The sequence below is a fragment of the Sciurus carolinensis genome, chromosome 4 (genome assembly GCF_902686445.1).
Source record: "Sciurus carolinensis chromosome 4, mSciCar1.2, whole genome shotgun sequence".
NCBI classification, from domain to species: domain Eukaryota; kingdom Metazoa; phylum Chordata; class Mammalia; order Rodentia; family Sciuridae; genus Sciurus; species Sciurus carolinensis.
The window spans coordinates 136,146,001-136,167,965 of NC_062216.1; the positions used below are offsets into that span (position 1 = coordinate 136,146,001).

Below are 21,965 nucleotides of genomic sequence, written 5' to 3' on the forward strand. Positions count from 1 at the left end.
GAGTCCCAGTTTGCTCCTCTCTTCATAGTTACTGTGTAGCTGGTGTTCACTTCTTTTAGGAATTGGCACTGACATTTGGTGGTTACTGTGTATCTGGTGTTCACAAGTTTAGGAATTGGTAATGATGCAGTCATGGTTAAATATAGTATTTACTTTCTTAGATAGAATTCTTAGTTTTAAGTAACAATCCCCTAGCATATTGAATTAATTTTTTGTTCCATTCAGCAAATTCATAAACTGCGGAGAGAGTTGGTTGCATCTCAAGAAAAAGTTGCTACCCTCACATCTCAACTGTCAGCCAATGTAAGTCTATTTTGATTTTTAAATATCTCACACCAGAATTTTATATAACAAAATAGAGTAGATCTGTTAGCACACTTACAAATTTTAAGTGTCCAAAATTACACAGATGTAAGGTGCTGAATAGTGGGACTCATATAAAGTTAAATTTTTCTGCCCACACAGTAATAAAATGTAAATTCACATAGAGGAGGAGTCCCAATGTGGTTAAAATGGCTTTTTGTTTCCCATAGATTTCTAACAGTGGTATCAGTTGTAAAAGTCACTTCTTGTTTCTTATTTTTGTTACTCCCCATTCACAGGTTTCTCTCAAGCCTTAATATAATAAGGGTTGCTAGTGTTTGGCTTAGGAAAATGAAATATTCATGTTCTCTGCCTCCTTCAGCTTCGTTTATTGAACAATTAGTTGAGCATCCAATTAATTCTAAAAAATTAAATTAGATCTAAATATGAATAGCTTAGCTACATTACAGATGAGATATAGTTGTCTTGAAAAACCTTGGCAGCCTTCTCATGACAGTACAAAAGAATACATTTTTACTGGCATCAAAGCAGCTTAGAATGGCAAAAGTGACGACAGTGAAGTTCATCAATTATATTAACATTTATTGAATGTATTTCCATGTGCCAGGGAGCCCTCAGAGTAGCTGCAGAATAATAAAGGGGAACATGTGGCATTGTGCCCAGTCCTAGGCAATGGTAGTGTTGGGAACAACAGCAAGAGATGGGGGGCTCCTGCTATTTTTGCAATATCTGCCACCTTCCCTCCACAATAGTTTACTCATGTCTGCTGTTTAGCTCTGAGCTGCTCTCCGCCTTGCCGCTATGGAGACTTTCTGTTTCCTAGACAAAGCATGACATCAAGATCGAGCAGGTGTGCTTTACCAAGAAACACTTTGAGAATAGAAATTATTTTTGCAAACTAAATTCTAAAGGAAATGTCCTTTCAATCACAGTGTATTCATTTTAGCACGATATTTGAATTGAATTTATTTTTTCAACTTCTGGAGAATCATATGAATTTGGGGACTCAATTATTTTTTATTGGTGTTGTTAGGGGATTTTTAAAACATAAAAGCAAAATTTTAGAGAATTGTTTAGACATTATTAGAAGACAAGAGTATAATTTAAACTATATTTTGTTTTTAAGAAGAACTCTTAAAGAGATAGTTCCAAGGCAACTATAAGTTTTATATTATAGGTTATGTGATAGTGGTATAAAATACCCTTGTGTAGATTCCTGAATTTGTACAGTGTAAATGCCAGAGTCGCACTAGCTAGTGTTCACTGCAGTGAGGAAGGCCAGTGACTGGCCCTGTCCATTAGATTGTCAAAACATTTACAGTCATCATAAGCAGTTACTCAGGGCCTTATAGTATTTTGTAAATGTTTCTTGGTGGACCTCAGCATAGAATTCAGATATTTGAATAATATGGCTGCAAAACACAATGGAATATGAACTGAGAATTTTTCATTTAAAAAGTAATACATGCATATTGTTAGAAGGAAAAAAATTGAAACTAAAAGAGCATTTTATGAGAAATATATATTCAGTTTCCCCCTAAGATGCCTTTCCCACTTTGGTTATTGGTTTCTTGTGTATCCTCTAAACCTTTTGTTTGATTTTTTTACCCCTAGGTACACACATACAACATGCACTTAACAAAAGCTTGTGCACACAGTAGGAGCCACATTCCAACATGGAGGCACAGCTGTGATGGTCAACTCTTGACCATGATTTGGAAAGGGAACAGACCCTTTAGAAAGATGTCAACCACTGGCTACCTACCGGTTCTCCAATTGTTCTCATCACACCATTTTTACCAAGGTGTCATCATGACCTTGGAGCACACATTCCCTGATGGGTGTTGACCATCAAAAGAGGAAAACTTAGTTCTTGGGGTTGAAAAAACTCCAACTCTCTTCATGTATAAAGCCCAAATATACATATGGTATATAAATGGATTTCTAGCACATATGTACTGTTAAAATGTTGTGACAGGAGTGGACAATTGGGAAAAAAAAATCTCTCTCTAGAGGGATAATAATGAAAAAAAAATTAAAATAAGGAACAGAATGAGAGGAAGCAGTACCAAAGGATGATTTTATGCTTGCCTTTATGCAAGCTTAAAAAGTACTAGTCTTAAAGAAAATGCCCAGTTATTTTGTTTCCCCCAAGTTACAGCTATGTTATAATACTTTATGCAAACAAATAGGAGCCTAATAAATATCCTACTTTTTTACCCCTTTTTTTAAACTTTGTAATGTACTTTAAAAATCTTCTCAAATTGCCTCAAATAGACACAAAAATCTGTACATGCACGTAACTTTTTTTTTTAAATAGCATAAAAACAGGGAACAATTGAAATTATCCTTCAATTATCAATGGAAAAACTGATATATCCTTATTATATACTTATAAAATAGTACTTATTTATATACTTATAAAATAGTACTCAGCAACATACAGAAATGAACCATTGATGCAGGCAACCCTTGGACAAGGACTTAACTGAGTGAAAAAAAAAGCCCATTTCAAAAGGTCACATACTGTATGATTCCATTTATATAAAATTCCAGAAATGACAAAATTATAGAAGTGGATAAGAGATTAGTCATTCCCAGGGGTTGGGGAGATGGAGACTGTGTGGATCTAAAGGGGTTGAAAGGAGATCTTTGTGTTGGTGGAATGATTTTACGTCTTGATTGAAGTTGTTATGTTATGAATCCAAGTGTGCGAATCAGCAGGTATACCAATATGGATTTCACGATTTTGAAATTATAATTATGTGAGATGTAACCTCTGGGGGAAACTGGATAAAGGGTATAGACAAGATCTCTCTATCATCTTGGCAACTTCTTGTGAATGCACAGCTATTTTAAATGTGAACAGTTACACACCCAAAGATCTACGACATTTTTGGGATTTGTTTGTTTAAACAGATGTCTAGTTTTTAGTCTCCTAGGAGTTTTAACCTTATTCTACCAATTACTACTCTCTTCTTTGGTTTTGATATGCATTGTTAAAGCTTTACAACATTAGAAAAAATTACTTGCTGAAAATTATAGAAGTCATAGGGTTCAGGTAGTAAAGATATGCACCATCTTCTATATTGTTAACAAAGCAGTTTATTAGAATTCAATTTTAGAATCAATATTGATGACATATAAATGAACATGTGTATAATTATAAAACAATTTTAATGATACTTCTGTTTTGAACATTTTTAATAGTAGTTAGAACTACAAGTGATAGAGTCATACATTTATGTACATTTGTGTTTTCAAGGGAATAATCTCTTTTACATATTCCAGAATTTGAATTACTCATAAGTCACATATTAACCACAAATCATCTGAACTCATTCATTCATTTTAACATTTTGCTTATGATGTGACTTTAGATTTCCCAGACCATAATGAGCCATCAAAGAATTTAGTTAATACTTGATTTTTCTTCAGTTCAAAGGAATGCTGTTTAAATTTCATTCAGAGTATTTTATTTAATTTAATGAATTAGTATCTGTTGATGTATGTATTATATACATATATTTTAACACGCACATAAAGTAAATTAATCATAGGAACCGAATAAAATCATTTTGTATGGAGTTTCTTCATGATAAATCAAGTGGCATTTTTCATTTTGTTTTTTTGTTTTTGTTTTTGTTACTGGGGATTGAACTCAGGGCACTTAACCACTGAGTCACATCCCCTCCACTTTTTTATATTTTATTTAGAGACAGGGTCTTACTGAGTTGCTTAGGGTATTGCTAAGTTTCTGAGGCTGACTTTGAACTCGCCTCCTTCCTCAGCCTCCCAAGTCTCTGAGATTTCAGGTCTAAGTCACCTCACCAGGCTGGCTTGTTTTTGTTTTTGTTTTTGTTTTTGTGATGTTGAAGTTTGAATCCAGGTCCTTACACATGCTAAACACAAGCTTCTACCATTGAACTAGCATCCCAGTTCTAGGATTTATTTTGTTAATTTACAATTTGTATTTGGAGGTAAAGATAGGTCTATTAAGAATCTGACACTGTACCAATTGTGGCAGAGTGTCTACCGTAATAGCTGAATAAGTCTTTATTTCCTAATTTGTTCAGAGTACAAGTAAACTATGTTTTGGTTTCATTCGAATGTTATCTCTACAATAAGGATTGTTTTATAGAAATACAATAAATATAATTTATAAGGACAGATTTCAGTGAATTTGGTTGTGTGGAAAATATCATGAACTGCTTTTTTCAATTTAATAATTATTCTGAGTATCTAGGTATTCCTTTTTATTCAATACATGAATACTTTGTTAGGATTTAGTAATTTTCCTTAATTGGGCATATTTTTGTAATTGATATGAACCCACATGACTGTGTTTATATGAAGTCCACATAATGATCTGTTCTAATTTTTAAATTTGAAATGTACTTCTCTGCTGAGATGCTTTTCTCCCTCTTTGTTAAAAGGATGAGTGGCAGGTCAAAAGGTATCCAGTCAGCTCATTTCTCATTTGGCAGAGTAGAGCCTCCAGGCCAGGGAGGCTTCCCTCCTCCTGTGGAGTTGCTCCATAAAGAGCTGCATCAAACCACAGGAGGCTGGATAGAAAGCTGACTGTACTAGTGGATCTTTAGGAAAGAGGGAGGGCATATTGGTAAATGCTATTGCCTGGCTGTCCCTGAATCGGTACACAGCAGAGGAACATGGTCACATCACACCATAACCCAGGTTCTCTCAGGCCTCTCACCCTCACCTGCCTGCTTGCAGCTAAGTCAGGTGGATGTATTTGTTTGCTTTTCAATATATTTCCTTTCTAAATCTTGGCCAGTAGATAATTTGGAAATGGGAATTCAGGCTAGTTATTACTTAGATTTTTCAAAGACATTACTGAATGAATATGTAACAAAACCAAAGGTCCTTTTTTGCTTTTCAGCAAAGAAGTCTTTTAACCAAATCCTCTTGGGTATTATTTTCTTTGAGATTGTGTCCTACTTATTTGCTCTATTTAATATTTTTTTTATAATCTGACAGTGCCTCTTGCTTTTTTGTATTTCTTCTAACTGAAAAATATTTTGCACATATTACCAGTAATGAAGACATAAGGGACAATTTTGTACAAACTAAAAGAAATCTTAAATCTTATTTATGTTTCAGAATCATTCTCAGTTTATTATTATTACTATTATTGTTATTTGAGAATTTAACCCGAGTGCTTTACCACTGAGCTACATCCCCAGCCCTTTATTCATTTTTTGATACAGGGTCTCACAAAGTTGCTTAGGGCTTCACTAAATTGCTGAGGCCTCAAACTTGGGCTCCTCCTGTCTGAGCCTTCTGAGCCACTTGGATTACAGGCATATACCACTATACCCAGCCTTAGTTCAATTATTAATTTTTAAATGCAAGTTCTTTCATATCTGCATGTAGTATTTTTTTACTTGGTTGATGAACTGCCACTTCTTTATGTGTGAACAAATGCAATGTAGATATTGTATATAATGATATTTTAGCTTACTCTTTAACATCACAGTAATTTTCTTTAAATGTCTATTTGGATTATACTGTGTGATCCTATGACAAAAGACTGTGTGTATTAAAGATATCTTTCCTTGTCTAATAGTCTTGTCTATTTTCTGCCTTGATAAACTTCATCTGACACAACTCAGGGAATATTATCACCATATTAATACAATTTACTCTGACTTGAAAATGATGTAGTTGCTCAAAAGCAAAGTTAGAACCAAGTAAACTATGATGAAAGTTACTGAAAATCAAAAATTTTTGAAAAAGTTATTCTTTGAAAGTGTTTTAGCCACATTATCCTATAGTTTAATCAACTTTGCTTTTTAGTTTCTTCTCATTAAGTTGATAAAGATCATTATTGGTACAAAAAAATTCTCTCACTTACCTGTTTTATTTCTTTGCCATTTACCACAGTTGGTGAGAAATTGAACAGTCACTGCTTCCAAAGTAAAAAAGCTAATCTTACAAATAAAACCAGGGTGACATAAATATAAAACAATATTTCACTACTATAATTTTAGCATCCCTTTCAATGAAACAGCATGACTCAAGTGAACATGTTCTTTAATAAAGTCATAAGGTTTTTATGAACAATTAGTGGAAAGCAATTTTATAGAAATTAGAAACTGCTATTCTAATTGTGAATATTTTGCCATTACTTATAGCTACAAAATTTAAACAATATAAATATATAGCATATTATTTATTTTTATTGGTTCTTTATAGTTATATATGACAATAGAATCCATTTTGACATAATTATACACATGTGGAATATATCATGTTATAGTTCAGACCCCAGTACCTCTCCTCCCCCTTCCCCTTCTTCATTTCCTCTATTGATCTTTCTGCCACTTGCCTGTAGATTTTTTAAAAATTATTTTCTTGTGTATGTACACAATGGTGAGATTCAGTGTGATATATTCATATATGAACATAGGAAAGTTGTGTCAGATTCATTCCACAGGCTTTCCTTTTTCTATGCATCCTTCATTCCCCTTTGTCTACTCCCTGAATTTCTAATCTACCCCCCGCATTGAGGGTTAGCTTTCACATATCAGAGAAAACATTTGACCTTTGGTTTTGGGGGATTGGCTTATTTCACTTAGCATGATAGTCTCCGGATCCATCTGTTTACCAGCAAATGTCATAAAGTCTTTCTTCTTTATGGCTGAATAATATTCCTTTCTATATATACCACAATTTCTTTTATCCATTTATTTGTTGAAGGTCTCCTTTGTTGGCTCCCTAGCTTAGCTTTTGTGAATTGTGCTGCTTTAAACATTGATGTGGCTGACATATTCTTAATAACCCTGATTTCTTTGTCATATTTTTAATTCCTATTAAATCTATAAAATATGAACAAAAGGTAAAGTTCTTTCCTTCAATTGTATACATTCAAGGGATCACAATCCTATAGTGTTTAAGAAGGCGGAAACATAGCATTTAAGAAGGAAAACATAGATGTAAATTCTACCAAGAAAAGCAAGAAAATAATTTAACACAGAAGTTACAAAGTGGTTGCCTTTAACAAAGCAGAGGGAGCCGGAAGGGGAAGGAGCAAGAGGGTTCTTCTAGGGTCTTGAAATGCCCTATTCTTGATTTGGTTGGTGAATGTGCAATTAAATCAGCAAGCTGTACATTTTATTTTGCTTACTTTTATGGAAGCATTTTTCACAATTTAAAAAAAGTTAAAATGTAAGCAATGATATGACATAGCCTTATGCTAATTTCAGAGTATACACAAACTGCCATTCCTTGTCATGGAAATATTTTAAACTGCAAAGAATTCCTTTTTTTAGGAGTCTTATTGTCCAATTAACTGTGTTAACAAACTTCAGTGTATAATTCTCCAGGGTTGGTCTTTGTTTTTGTTTTTGTTTCTGGGGTGTGTGTGTGTGTGTGTGTGTGTGTGTGGTATAGAATGGTGTGTGGGGGGAGAAACCGAGACAGGGAGTGAGGAGGAAAGAAGAGAGGGGAAGTGAGGGAGAAGGGAGAAGGTGGAAGGAAGGGTGGACGACAGTGAAACAAGAGCATAGAGTGGTTCAGGTAGAGTGGAATTTAGAAGTATTCCTACAGATATTTTTTTCCCCCGTATTTTAACATCAAGAAAAGAAAACTCAGCCCAGAATGAGTTCAGAGGTAGGAAGGAAGACATCTTTGTATTCTGATGCTGATGGAAGGGACTTGGATATTCCTTTATGAATAATGGAATAAACATCCAGATCCCTGATTCTTAGGGCTCTTGTGATGCATTTGATAGTAGATTCCTCAGCATTCCAACCTTGCTCCAGCTACAGAGGGATGAATGCTGTGGAGTCCTCCCCTTAGAAAAATCAATCATTTGCCAAGGATTACTAAGTTTTGCCCATATGTATTTTTATTGTAGACTTAGGTTGTAAAATATTCAACCTTTAGATCCTTGGGGGAGTCAGTATAAATCTATCAGTTTGAGATAAGAGACCTGCAGCCCAATGAGAGGCTGGCCCACCTCTTCACACTCAGTTGTCTGGGTTTGAGTTGTTGCATAATGGCATGTCAACAGAAACTGGCCTGTTGGGGGCGGTAAGACTGCCAAATGCTTTTTAACCGTAGGAGTTGTTATCTACTACAGTCTGTATAATTTTTCTGAGATTTAAAATGAAACCACCATCCACAAAAGCTTAATGCTAAATAAAATATCACTGACTATTATTTCTGGATGGCCTACCTGTGCTTCCTTAGTTGAAGGGAATAAAGAGTAGGAAGAAAAGCCCTTTTATTAAGGAGTTTGGAAAGTGAAGACAACTCTTCAAGTCAATTCTTTGTAAGTAGAAAAAGAGGAAAGATAATGTTATAGCTGTCAGCAGATGTCTGACAGTTAAAGGAGAGCATCATTACAACAGAGGAACTAACAATATCTTCAAAGGTCATCATGGAAGTCTAAAAATGAGGAACATTTGTCCATTGACTGTTTCAGTGACCTCCTTTTGGGTCTTTCTAAAAACTTGGCAGCTCAGAACTTTATTCAGTATTTTGGGTGTCAAATCCCCGTGTGATGTGCAAGCCAGAAGGTGTGATTATTTGCAAAATATCATCCACTTTCAGAAGCTGAACTCACATTAAATGTCAAGAGACTGGAACACTGATTTTTAAGAAGCCAAAGTTTAGAGATGAAAAAAAAAAATGAAGATTTATGTTAAAGGAGAATCACCATTGTGAGCTAGCCATGACAGTCACAGTATTTAAAGAGTTAGAACACCTGAAAATAAGCGTTTTGTAAAATGAAGGGTTTTCATCTATCCACATGAGACCCTGACATTTTAACTGTGTTTCTTCCATTATGTTCACAGGCTCACCTCGTAGCAGCTTTTGAAAAGAGTTTAGGGAATATGACTGGCCGATTGCAAAGTCTAACCATGACAGCGGAACAAAAGGTACGTTCAGGAATTGCCACTGAGACTTGAAAGGAGGAAGCGTGTTTCTGAGAATGTTCTTAGGATGCTTAAATAATACCTGAGATGAAGCTCCTTAAAAATAATGCCACAGAGCATCCATTCTCTACTAAATCAGAACAAAGGGAAGATGATAACTTCTCAAATTTTAATTAAAAACATGATCAAATGAATCCATATTGGAACATGCACACATGAATACACACCAAGTTATTTCTTTGAAGTCTATTTTGCTTCTCACCAGAACTATTAAAAGAAAACCAAATGTTCAGAAAGAGAAACAGTTGTGTAAGAGAGATTTAGGATATTCTAGGAGCAAATTTCCATGCATTTGACAAGAATTGCACTCTGGTGAGAATTTTCACAAATGCATGCTATATAAACCCATTAATAAACCTTGTCTGTAGGCTGAGATGCCCAGGAAAGATGCCTAGAATAAGTGCATAGACTGTACAATAAGGAACTTCAAGTTATAGCATCCATACAGGAACAGTGCTGTGCAGTTTGGGAGTCTTAAGAACTAACTAGGTGGCATCTAATGATTCTGAATTCGAGTAATGTTATTTCAATTATATTGAAAGTTTTAAAGTAAATGCAAAGGATCTCATGGCATGGAAGAAGAAATACTGAAAAGAAAGGAACAGAATTTAGTTCACAAAGGCAGATCTATCAAAATATAGGTCCATGCTGCTGAGGGTCTAATCACTTTTTCTTAGTGACCAGTTAACTTTGTTCCCTGCTGTTAGTCCAAGTGCTTATCTCTTTGGATTATTGTTAGAGATACATGCAACCTCAGAAATTTATGGAAATTTTTATGAAAATTGCATATGTACTTAAAATGAGCAGGTACCCATAGTGCTCATCTAATTCTCAAAGAGATTCCCAACCTAAAAAACTATGGATATATTCAGACTCTGTGCTTATATTCATCCACAGGAATGGTTCAATTTTGTCTCCAGCTTTTGTAAGGTATAACATTAGCTTTACCAAACTAGTATCTATTACCAAAGTTTAAAGTTTACAAAAGTTTTGAAAAATCTTAATAAACAGTCCAATTAAAAGAGAAAATCCAATAACCTCATATAATTGCCTTGCCTGACATAACTGGCAAAATGTATTCTAGTTTATTCTAATATTTCATAGATTTCTCCTGCCCATGAGAGAATAAGAGAATACTGTCCGTCCTTATCAAACTGACCTGGAAGTGTAACCAAAAAACAACTTCCTTTGAGCCCATAAATTTCTCTCTCTCTCTCTCTCTCTCTCTCTCTCTCTTTCTCTCTTTCTTCCCTCCCCTCCTCCACCCTCTCTGTCTCTCCCCAGTTTGCCACACCTCTGAGTAACATAAGAACCCAGTAAACAGGATTACCAGGCCTTTTGAGCAACCAGGTGCAACAGAATATTGACGTTGGAGACCAGTAATCCTGAGTGTGAATCCTGACTGTGTCTCTTAGAAGATATCTAATCTTGAATAAGGTTATCCAACCTTTTCTGAATCTCAAATTCATCATTTGCAAAATGGGAAAGATAATATCTACCTTACAGCATTGCCATAAAGAGTAAGCTAGATGCTGATTATGGCACATGCAATGGGCCATCAAGAGACATTCCCTTTCTTTATATTTCTCTCTTTTTTTCCCCCTTAAAAGTTATAAGATAAAACAAATCATTTTGGGGCATATGGCAGGCATACTTCTGAAAATGGGGGTTAGCATTTAAGTCTTACTTTCTTTATATTGAAATATACCCACCCATATTTTCTTCAACTCTTTATATATGTAAGTAAATTTTCTCATAGAATCTATCAATGAAAATAGTTATGTTAATTTTCAATGAATAATGCTGGAATACTTAAAAATGTTTCCATAATATAAGAAATTTTATAATTGTTTGTATAACGTCCTTCAACTAACATTGCCAAAATTGTGAAATTTTTGCAGAAGATGTTGTGATGCATGAAATTTTCTTTACCATTTTTAACTGAAAATAAAATAATGCCTTTTCTAGTTGCATATTGTACACACCACACAGTAATGTTGGTAGCTAGTTTATTAATTAATCTGAGCTTTACATATTGACTTTTTTCAAAGCAGTTTTGAGAAGCCTATGAAATTAGTTGCAGTAAGATATGGCACAATTCAGTGACAGAATCTAATGAAAACCAGTAGATGAATGTATTTAAGATACCTGAGCCTGGTAATTACCACCACAGAACACCGAACCAAACTGAATGTCAAGGAAGCTGAGGCACAAAGGAAGATTGCTTGGTGTGTTTTGTTCTCATTTCCTGACCAGAAGAGCATAATTTAGATTGAAGAGACAAACTTTTGGGCCCTGAATTCAAGGACAAATGTATTTCAAAGGTTCTTAAATTGGGGTCATGGAATTACAAAAGACAAAAATCACTGTTCAGATAGACATTCCTCTAAAAGCCAAGGGCATATTCACATTTCAGTAAAGGCGTTTCATCAGGGAGCTGAGATAAAAGGGTATATTGCTCTCTGGTGATCCAACAAGCCCAAGAAAAAGTCGGAAGTATGTAGAGCAGCGTTTTTTAAACTCTGTTCCTGGAATTCCTAGTTGTATTTGCCTATTTAGTCATTCACAATATTGAATTTCTACTGTGTGAAAAAAAAAAACAATTTAGACAGATAGATCGGTTTACAAGATATGAATCTGTTTTCTGTCTCTATCTCTGTGTACAGATACAAACTTCTGCTAGAATATAAACTCCTTGAGTATTATAATACATTCCTCATAAATTACATATACTATAAATTTATGTAGATCACAATATTTCCCAAGAAGCTTATATCCTTATATATGAAAATGATCATATATATGTATGCACATAAAATATTCCACCTGGACTTTATACATGGATTATACATATGGATTATACATATAGTCCATATATATACATTTTTATATATGTATATATTACACATGGAAGTTATATTCTAATAGGTGCAGATAAGGATAGATATAATTAAAGCATCAGACTTTAGGTGATGGTAATCACACTGAATAAAGTAAAGCTGAGAATGAGACTATTGGGAGTAGGACCCGTAACTAACACATGAAGAAATGAAGAACAAGGTGGCCATGTGCTCTTGGTTACATGCAAGAAACAGAAACTGCATCTCAGATCTGGATCTCTTGTCTTCAAAGAGTGATTTGAGCAATTCAGTGGCATTATAGCCTAAAAATACATCAAAATTTTAGTTTGATTTTTATTTCAAAATCACTCCTTTGAATAACATCCTAACAATTTTCTGTTTCCACGTGCCAGAGAACACGGATTCTCTTGCCAAATTGGGGTGCCAGAATACTAATTTTATATACTTATAGCCTGGTAAGAAAGAAAAGACATGTATGAATAACTCAAAATGCAGAAAATTATCATGCCATTAGAAATATGAGTACAAGTCCATGGGTGTTCTCAAAGGGAACCCTCACATCCTCACGCTGGCTACGGAGTGGAGATGGCACAGGAGAGCTCCTTGGCGTTGGCAGGATGAAGAGGATTAGTTCCAGGGAAATGTAGGAATGTATTTCAGAGAAAGGAGCAGACTGACATTAGCAGCAAGGAGGAAAATTATGGGAGACATCACTCAGAGCATGGTGCAAGGCTTACTTTTCTCACAGAATGCCAGTTGAGAAAGACTGTGATACATACCATTAAAATGGCAAGAATTCTGCAAATGTTTTTTCACAAGTGAAATTTCTACAGAACTACTGCTAAATCTTTGTGTTCAAATTTACTAAAGCTATATTTACTAATATTTAGGAATTTAAAATTCAGAAGGCATTCAAATTATTACCCTATAGCTGTCATTCTGGGGCTATTAGAACATATATCAAAGTGAGCTAGGTTACCCCCACTCAAAAGTCAGAGCAGAACACAGGAATATCTTTCTCTAAGAGTGATGGAACTCAGATATTGACTTTCATGCTAACTATAAATCTCAGGGCTTTCTCTTTCTTACCTCTTTGAAACTGTTTTTTTTTTTGGGGGGGGGTATTCGGAGGGGAGTAAGTAGATGAACATGAACGTAAACCTTGAAAATGAGGGCAATTAATTAAAAGCCAGATCTTTGAAAAAGATAATGTGGATGCTAAAAATTTAGTTGATTTTGGTGTTTACAAACTTAACTCTTCTATTTTATGTTAAGATATTCACATTCTGGAAGTGTTCTTAAAAATACATCTCTAGGATCAGATAATATACATCCATGAATCTTTTGGAACATGATATAATGTGCATCCATAATTTTTAAATTGCTCATGCTGTTAGGTTTTGGTGAACTTCCTTTGTTTGAACCTATGTGCAGTAGTCATGGCCAGATTATTTCAGTTGCAAAATTAACAAGAATTCAAGGCAAATAGAAAGAAGAGGGAGGGGAAGGAAATGTGTTCAAAGAAGCTACTGCTGGATAGTGTGAGACTACCTTACATGAGTGTCAGTTTGAGGAAGTGAGACAGATTTAGAGACTAAGAGGTTAAGTTGTTTCATGAGATTTGTTGCCAAACTTGTGAGATTCTCAGTAAGGCCTTTAACAGTGAGAAATTTGGAAAGAGATGAGATGCTGTTAGGAGATCAGCTTGTAAAGCAAGGCTAGTATTATAACACAGTATTTGATTATTTTATTTTGAAGCATTTTGTGATCTTAACTCATTTAGCTTCAGAGACATGCAAAACTGCAGCTATATTGACTCCATCTAAATTCTTGTATACAAGAAACTTTCATGGAAAACTGTAATCTTATATAGGCAGTGGGTGTTAGAGCATCATTATTCAAGTGGTTCATTGGGAGGAGGAGGAAGTATCAACAAAATAGGATCTCATCGTCTAATTCCCAAGACCCTTTGGAGAGTTATCCTACCCACAGTCTTCCTTTTGGTATCTATTGACAAGAGTAGGAAACTGGAAAATACTGAATTGGAGAAGTAGGCTGTAAATTCATATCTTGATGGCTTATACATTTCTCAGGATTTTTTCTGAAGGTTTAATAATGATCTCAAAACTTACGTATGTTGGCTAACTTCAAAATAAAGAGATATAGGGAAATATTTTAAATTATCTAATGATTTTTGTAGTCAGCTATCTCTGGAACTCATTTCTAATCATAGTCTTTATCCAGACTCCCCACCATGGACAAAAATTTTAAAAAGGATAATTGTGTCTGGAGACAGCATTGCAATTTCCATATGTTATAGAAATAACATCTAGCTTAAAAAATAAATGTGAACAACTATACTTATGAAGCAGAAAAATGAAGATTAAAAAACTGCTGAAAAACAATCTTTATATCACAGTCAAGTTTTTATTTAAAATGCTTTCTGTTCTTCTCTACAATACTATTATTGGGAAAGAGAAAAAGGCAAATCTGGCTTAATTACTCTCCAAAGGAGACAATTCACTTAATTAGCGATGTTGAGACTTTGTTTACACTAAGCATGAACAGTTTTGATGTTTTGATGTCACCCTACACTCTAAGTAAGTGAGTACCCTCTTATAAAAAAATAAAAGATAAATGTGGTTGAAGTCAACGTTTTCAATTATTCTTTGAAGGTAAAATATATCTATTGATCATATACCAGAACATTTCAAGAAAACCATCCCAACATTTACTGAGATCATAAATCAGGTGAAAAGATATATTCTTCAACAACCAAATAAGTCAATGCATTAAATGGTCTGAAAGCCCACAGAAGGGACTTCTTTTATTATTTTTTTCTGACAGGAAAACAGAGGTTTCACAATTAGGGAGACACTTCACCAAGGGACAGGAAGGATATTTAAAGCAAAGGGAAAAAATCGTATGAAAAAGCTCAAAGAAAGATGGTTGTAACTTGAAGGACAAGATGAGACTAGACCTCATTAACTGAAATAAAGAAGAAGGAAGGAGGTTTTGCAGATATGGAGCAATAACTAGTTCAAGTAGGAACAGGTTACTCAATCAACCTAAAATTTAGTTTTTTTTTAAATCAAAGACAATGGGACATATTACAAGTACTTTAAGTTCAGCTGAACCAATTCTCACAGATGTTGTTTTCCCAGGTTACATATAAGAAACGCATTTCTTACCTAGTTATTCTTCCTTTGGATTTACTGGAGTCACATTAAGTAACAGCTAACCTGTTAATTTCTGTGTTTTTTAGAAGAACCTTAATTTTAGAATGTGATCATTCTTGTATGGCATATTAAACACAATATTCTAAAAAAAAAAAAAAAAAAAAAATCCCAGAACAACATTCTCCACTTTTAAATTGTTTAAAAACAATTTCTAGAAGAGATTTCTTTATTTTATTTATTTATTTATTTATTTTTTGGTGCTGGGGATTGAACCCAGAGCTTTGTGCTTGCAAGGAAAGCACTCTACCAACTGAGCTATATCCCCAGACCTAGAAGAGATTTCTCTAGAAAAGATTAAAGCTTTGACACTAAAATAAACGAGCTGAAAGTTAAGCTCAGTTTTCAGACCTATTTCCCCTTTTCTCTTTTAAAGATAAAGCCAAGTATTTTAAGAGATTTTTAATCCACAGTACCAGCATTATTGATTTTAAATTTAAGGATAAAAATCTGGTTTCAACTAAAATCTAACATGTATCCTAGTGCTTATGTTATAAAATTGATATTTAAATTGTTATTTATTAATTATGTACCATAGGTATTCTTTTGAATAAATTTCTAGTGGAAGCACAATGAATTTCCAGGAAATTTTTCATTTCTTGGGGGATTTATTTTAAATGGAAAAATATATTAGGTTTTGATAAACTTATCTAGTTGGGCAGGGACTTGAATATAGAAGTTGGAGAGACTTGGAAATTAAGATGAATTGGATTAGAAATTTTCCATGAATACAGTGTTTCTCCATTATGATAGAGAAATGTACATGGATTGGATTTACAGTCAAGTGTTTGAAGACACATGTATAAATCCAACAGATTACTATTGATTTATTATGAGGTCCTTTGATTTATAAGTTCTTAAAAGTTAAGAGAGTTTGCTTGTTTTTAAAATATATTCTCTATCAGGAATATATCAGATATCCAAAGAAAATAGATATACAAGTTATCAAGTATGTATTCCAAACTTGTATATCACTTCAATTAGCACTGTCTGTCATTTTTAAGTTCCTAAAGTTAGCATAGTTACTGGGTATTCTCATGGATGAAGCAATTTCCTGCAATGGAAGTCCTGACTTTTTTCCCTATATTATGGGAGACATTTGAGGATGCTTGAACTGTCATGGGGTAAAGAACCCAAGCCTGATTCTTTGGCTTTTTTCTAAAGATGCTTGAGGAGATGATGAATGACAAATGCATTACCAAGGAATTCTCCTTCTAAGATGTTGACAAGGATATAGGGACATAGTTCTTGGGATTGTGCCACCAGAAAGAAGGATACCCCTTGCTATTAAGAATCTGGTGGAAATGTCTCTGCTGAAACAGTACTTGGTTTCTTTCTTTTATCATGCAGCCACCCCCCCTTTTGGCTATCCTATCTCCCTCATTGTACGTCATTTTCATTAAAATAATTCACTTAAATAACTGAAAGATCACAGTTACAGTAATTTGCATTGAGACATAACAAAATTATTCTCAATTCATAAGTATACATTTATTATAAAAATTTAATTTTTAAGCTGATTTTTTAGTGATTTATTAGTTAAGGGCTGTGTATTATATATATCTCCATTCGGTGGAGATGGGGGGTGGGAGGGGTTAGTGTTAGGGTTAGAGTTAGGGTGAGGGAGGGTGGTAAGAATGGAGGAAGGAAGGACTGTATAGAGGGAAAAGAGGAGTGGGAGGGGTGGGGGGAAGGGAAAAAATAACAGAATGAATCAAACAATATTACCCTATGTAAATTTATGATTACACAAATGGTATGCCTTCACGCCATGTACAAACAGAGAAACAACATGTATCCCATTTGTTTACAATTAAAAAAAAAAGTGAAAAAAAAATTTAATTTTTAAGCTGATTTTTTTAGTGATTTACTAGTTAAGGGCTGTTTATTATATATGTCTCCATTTGGTGTTTTAATTCTTGTGTTGCTCTGGCTTAGTGAGCCTGAGCCTCAATTAACAATTTTATTGAATGAAAAGTGTCAGAATCTAAAATGATCTTGATATATCAGCAGAATTTAATAAGGTGACATTAAATAGGAGTGAGTTAAGAATGAGTTACAGATTTTACACTTGGATTCAAAGAAACAATTGCCCAAATGCAAAATACTTTAGGCAGAATCTGCAGTCACTTGGATTTCCAGTCAACAGTAAATACAATGTAATGTAGTACTATAATCCTGATATCTAAATATCTAATATAATCATGGGTAATATGACTAAGTTTGATATCTAAAATGAGTGTTTTCCTTTGAACTTATCAACTCTAGCCCTTTGAAAGAATTAATGACTATTTAAATCACTTTTATAGGACAATAACTAAGAAAAAGTTTTGATTCTTCTTTACTTTAGCTAAGAAAGAAGTTGTTAGATACAACTTCACAAAATTAGCCAAGTATCCAAATCTCTCAGAAGGCTGGTACTATATAAAACCAAGTCCATTTGATAGTATACTATGAACAAGGACTTTTGTTTTTCTCTCTAGATATTAAAGCTTCTGAACTCTGTTTATTTCACAGGAGTCTGAACTTATAGAACTAAGGGAGACCATTGAAATGCTGAAGGCCCAGAACTCTGCTGCCCAGGCCGCCATTCAGGGAGCCTTAAATGGCCCAGACCACCCTCCAAAAGGTATATTCAGAAATGGTGTCATTTTACAGCCTATTATATAGGTGTCTGTTTTCTTTATAGAGTAAAACTGTATTTTTTTTTTTTTTTTTTTTGGTACCAGGGATTGACCACTGAGCCACATCCCCAGCCCTATTTTGTACAGGGTCTCATTGAGTTGCTTAGCACCTCACTTTTGCTGAGGCTGACTTTGAACTCACAATCCTCTTGCCTCTGCCTCCTGAGCTGCTTGGATTACAGGCAATCACCACAGCACCTGCTTTGGCACTGCCTTTTCTAATGAGTAGGGTGATATTAATGGGATCAGAATTCTAGACTTCGAGAGCAGGAACTTTCACTGTCAAATAATTTTTAAATTGGCCTTAATGAATTGACTTCTATAGTTGTAAATACATTCTTTCCACTTGATCTGGAGACAGAAATGATGTAGATGGGTAATACATGCCTATTTGACTTCAGGTAAAACAAGTCTAGCAATGAGTATGATAATCCAGATCTGCATATAAAAATGAAGCAATCAATATGCTAATATACCAAGTCTCTGGCATGGGGAACAACTTCTCCTGGGTGGGACAATGCTCTAGATAATTGTAAAATAAGAAGAAAACAGACTAAAACTCAGCTTGCATTTTATTATGACCATACTTCTACAATTTTAAACAATGGAAGTATTCCTTTTTGCCATTGTCTTTACTCTTTGGTTCACCACTAAAGAAATGCTCATTATTGTCATATCATTTTTTTCTTTACATAGGTTCAATTTATTCGTGTCCTCTTTTCAATCGCATTAAATATGTTCCATTCTCTCAACTTAAAAATTATTTCCTAAATCCTCAGTTCTTATCATCTCTCTTCCTATTTCCAGATATGTTCTGGTAAAATAATTTTGAAACTTTTCAAAGTCATCAATCACCAATCACCCTTCAGCCCATAGGATCACAGATTCTATTCCCACCACTCCACCAAAACTTTTCTCTCCAGGGTCAGCAATGACTAGCATGACAGTTAATCCAGGGAAATATTTAAAATTCTTATTGTGCTAGTCATGGAAACCATATTTGATACTGATGTCTAGTCCCTTCTGCTGAAAACATTCAATTTTTTTTCTCATATCCAGGACATCCTATGTTATTGGTTTTCCTTATCCTTTGAAATCTTTCAGAGTTTTTTTTTTCTTTTTCTGTATATTCACTTTATTATATGCATTTGTTAATTATTTATATCCTAAGCTCTCTTCCAAACTGCTTCTGAACCCTGATTCTATACATCCTCTATCCAAAATTCTGTACAAACTCACCTAGCGCTCTAGCTATCATTATCATTTATGTGCTGGTGACTGTCTCTGGGTCTCTAGGCCGGGCTTATCTCTTGAGATAGAGCTCTATTTAGTTGCCAAGGAAGAACTCCCTTTGGGTATCTTTGATACTGCATCACCCTTCTTTCATCTAGATGTCATTCGTAACTCCATCTTGAATTAATAAATCTGCAAGTTCTACTGATTCTATCCCTTCAGTATCTCTTAGATTTGTTCACTTTTTCCTTATCCTACTGTCACCATTCTTCATCTCTCTCCGAAACTATGGCCACAAAGTCCTACATAGCTTTTCTGCTCTTAATCTTACCCATTTTATACCATTCTTTATGCTAAAGTCAGAGCAATCATCTAAAAGCAGGTATCTATAGGCACCCCCTTGCCTTTTGGTTGAAAAACAGTTCCTCGATATGAGATAATCTCCCTTCACCACTTTATTCATTCAACAAATATTTAGTGGTTGCTAATTATGTGCCAGATGCTGTTTTTGACTTTGTTTCTTGCTCTTTCATTATACTGTGTGTTCCGTATTTCAGCTTTCCTGAATTTCTTTCCATTCTTCGTAAGTTCTTAATACGGATTGTTTACTCTACTTGGAACATTCTACCATGTTTGTTCAGCATAAAAACTTTTTGGGAAACTGCAGAAATTAGCTTCAATATGCCACTTTGTCCCCGTAAACTGGATGAGTTCTCCTGTGATGTTTCTGGAAATAGCTGTACTTCCCTTATTAAAATTTGCATTGTACTCTGGTGCCTTTGAGGTCTGTCTGTCCTGATTTATGTACGAGGGTTTGTTTCTTCATCCCAGTGCCTATGGCAATGCCTTGCACATGAAAGGGGCTTATTCAAATTTCATAGAAAAGAATAACATAATTAAAAATATATAGCTGAATTTAAACTTTAGGAAAACAGTTACATAAAATGAGGTCTACTTAAGTTGAAAGACAAACTGGATTTCTATGGGCTACTTCTGTTAAGAATTTAACAACTTTCCATGTGGGGGAGTTGATTTATATGCTGCATGGAAAATTACTGCGTATTTAAAGCTTATCTTAGAGCTATAATAAAGCAGCTTATGTTCTAAGTCTTCATGTCGTAAATAGGTCCAGAAGGGATTTAAAAAGGCTTAATCCCTTCTTTAATACAGCACAAGTCACTGAAGTGAAACTTTCTGGAAGGATCCCTTTTATCTTAGGCAACAGGTAGCTTAGTATATCTACTGGAATTTAAAAAATAGGAATTCCTTTGCTCAGAGATGTGGGAGGGGTAGTAACTAAGAGGAACAAAATAATATCATATCTAAGTTGGTCAAAAAATATGAAAAAAATAATTGCCCACATTTTAAAAATTAACAAAATAAATAGTTACATAGTCGACAGTATTTAGACTGTGTTTCTGAGATACTAAGACAATATTAAATTCAGTGAATCTAACATTATTTGTGTCACATTGACCATTAATATATGAAGAAAAGTCAGTTGGATTAATTATATATCTTTCTATGGTTTATTCAGATTGGATAGTCTATAAATTTGTGAAATCATATTGAAATTCAGTTTTTGAGAACTTTAAAATAATTTTATACAAATTTTTAGTATATAATCTTACCATAACTATTTGGAATAAGGCAACACTTTTATAGATGGTCAAATTATAGCAAATTTGCATAAAACTCATTAATTTACCTTTTTATCTAAATTTGTGCATCACATTTATTAACAGAGTCTGACAAATAAGAAGTCTATAATAAAATGATATTTATTCATTTAAGTGTATTTAAATGTCTGCTATGCCCTTGGAAATTTTGTTTCTTGAATACAAAGATTAAAAAATGAATGATTCTAAACTGGGCACAGTGGTGCATGCCTGTAATCCCAGTGACTCCGGAGGCTAAGGCAGGGGATCAAAGCCAGACTCAGCAATTTATTGAGACCCTAAGCACTTCGTGAGACCCTGTCTCTAAATCAAATACAAAACAGGACTGGGAATGTGGCTCAGTGGTCAAATGTCCCTGAGTTCAATCCCTAATACCCCCCAAAATAATTAAAAAGAAAAAGAAAATGAGTGATTCTATATCCAAGTGGACCATAATTCTCTTCAATGAAAGGTAAATATGTATTTTACCACATATGTCCAGGTTATATATATTATATATGTCTCATATATACATATTTCATATGTTAAACAACTGTAACTAACATAATTATAATAAGACTGACAGTTGAAGCTATGGGAAGTTTTTCCAAATATACTATTGTTCTTTAAGTCACTACCTCTGTGTAAACATGGAATAGTTTTTCCTTAAGAAGTACCATCAAACAACATTACCCTATGTAAATTTATGATTACACAAATGGTATGCCTTTACTCCATGTACAAACAGAGAAACAACATGTATCCCATTTGTTTACAATTAAAAAAAAAAAAAAGAAGTACCAAATAGGACTGGGGGTATAGACTAGGGTTAGAGTGCTTGCCTAACATGAGTGCAGCCCCGGGTTTGATCACCAGTACTGAATAAAAGAAAGTACCAAGTACAATTAAATAAAATATATACATATATTAAATTACTATTAGTGATAGATATATTTTAGAAATAATTGTAGGCAAACAGAGTTGTTTTGAGTCAACAATTAGAATA

At 34.1% G+C, this 21,965-nt stretch overlaps 1 protein-coding gene across 1 annotated transcript in view; it reads left to right on the plus strand.

Moving 5' to 3' along the window:
* Nav3 (neuron navigator 3) overlaps positions 1–21,965 on the plus strand; it is a 707,491-nt gene that overhangs the window by 650,850 nt on the left and 34,676 nt on the right. The window contains exons 23-25 of the mRNA XM_047549063.1: positions 226–303; positions 9,147–9,230; positions 17,902–18,013. Of these exons, the coding sequence (XP_047405019.1) occupies positions 226–303; positions 9,147–9,230; positions 17,902–18,013 (274 nt within the window). The remainder of the gene's footprint in view (positions 1–225; positions 304–9,146; positions 9,231–17,901; positions 18,014–21,965) is intronic.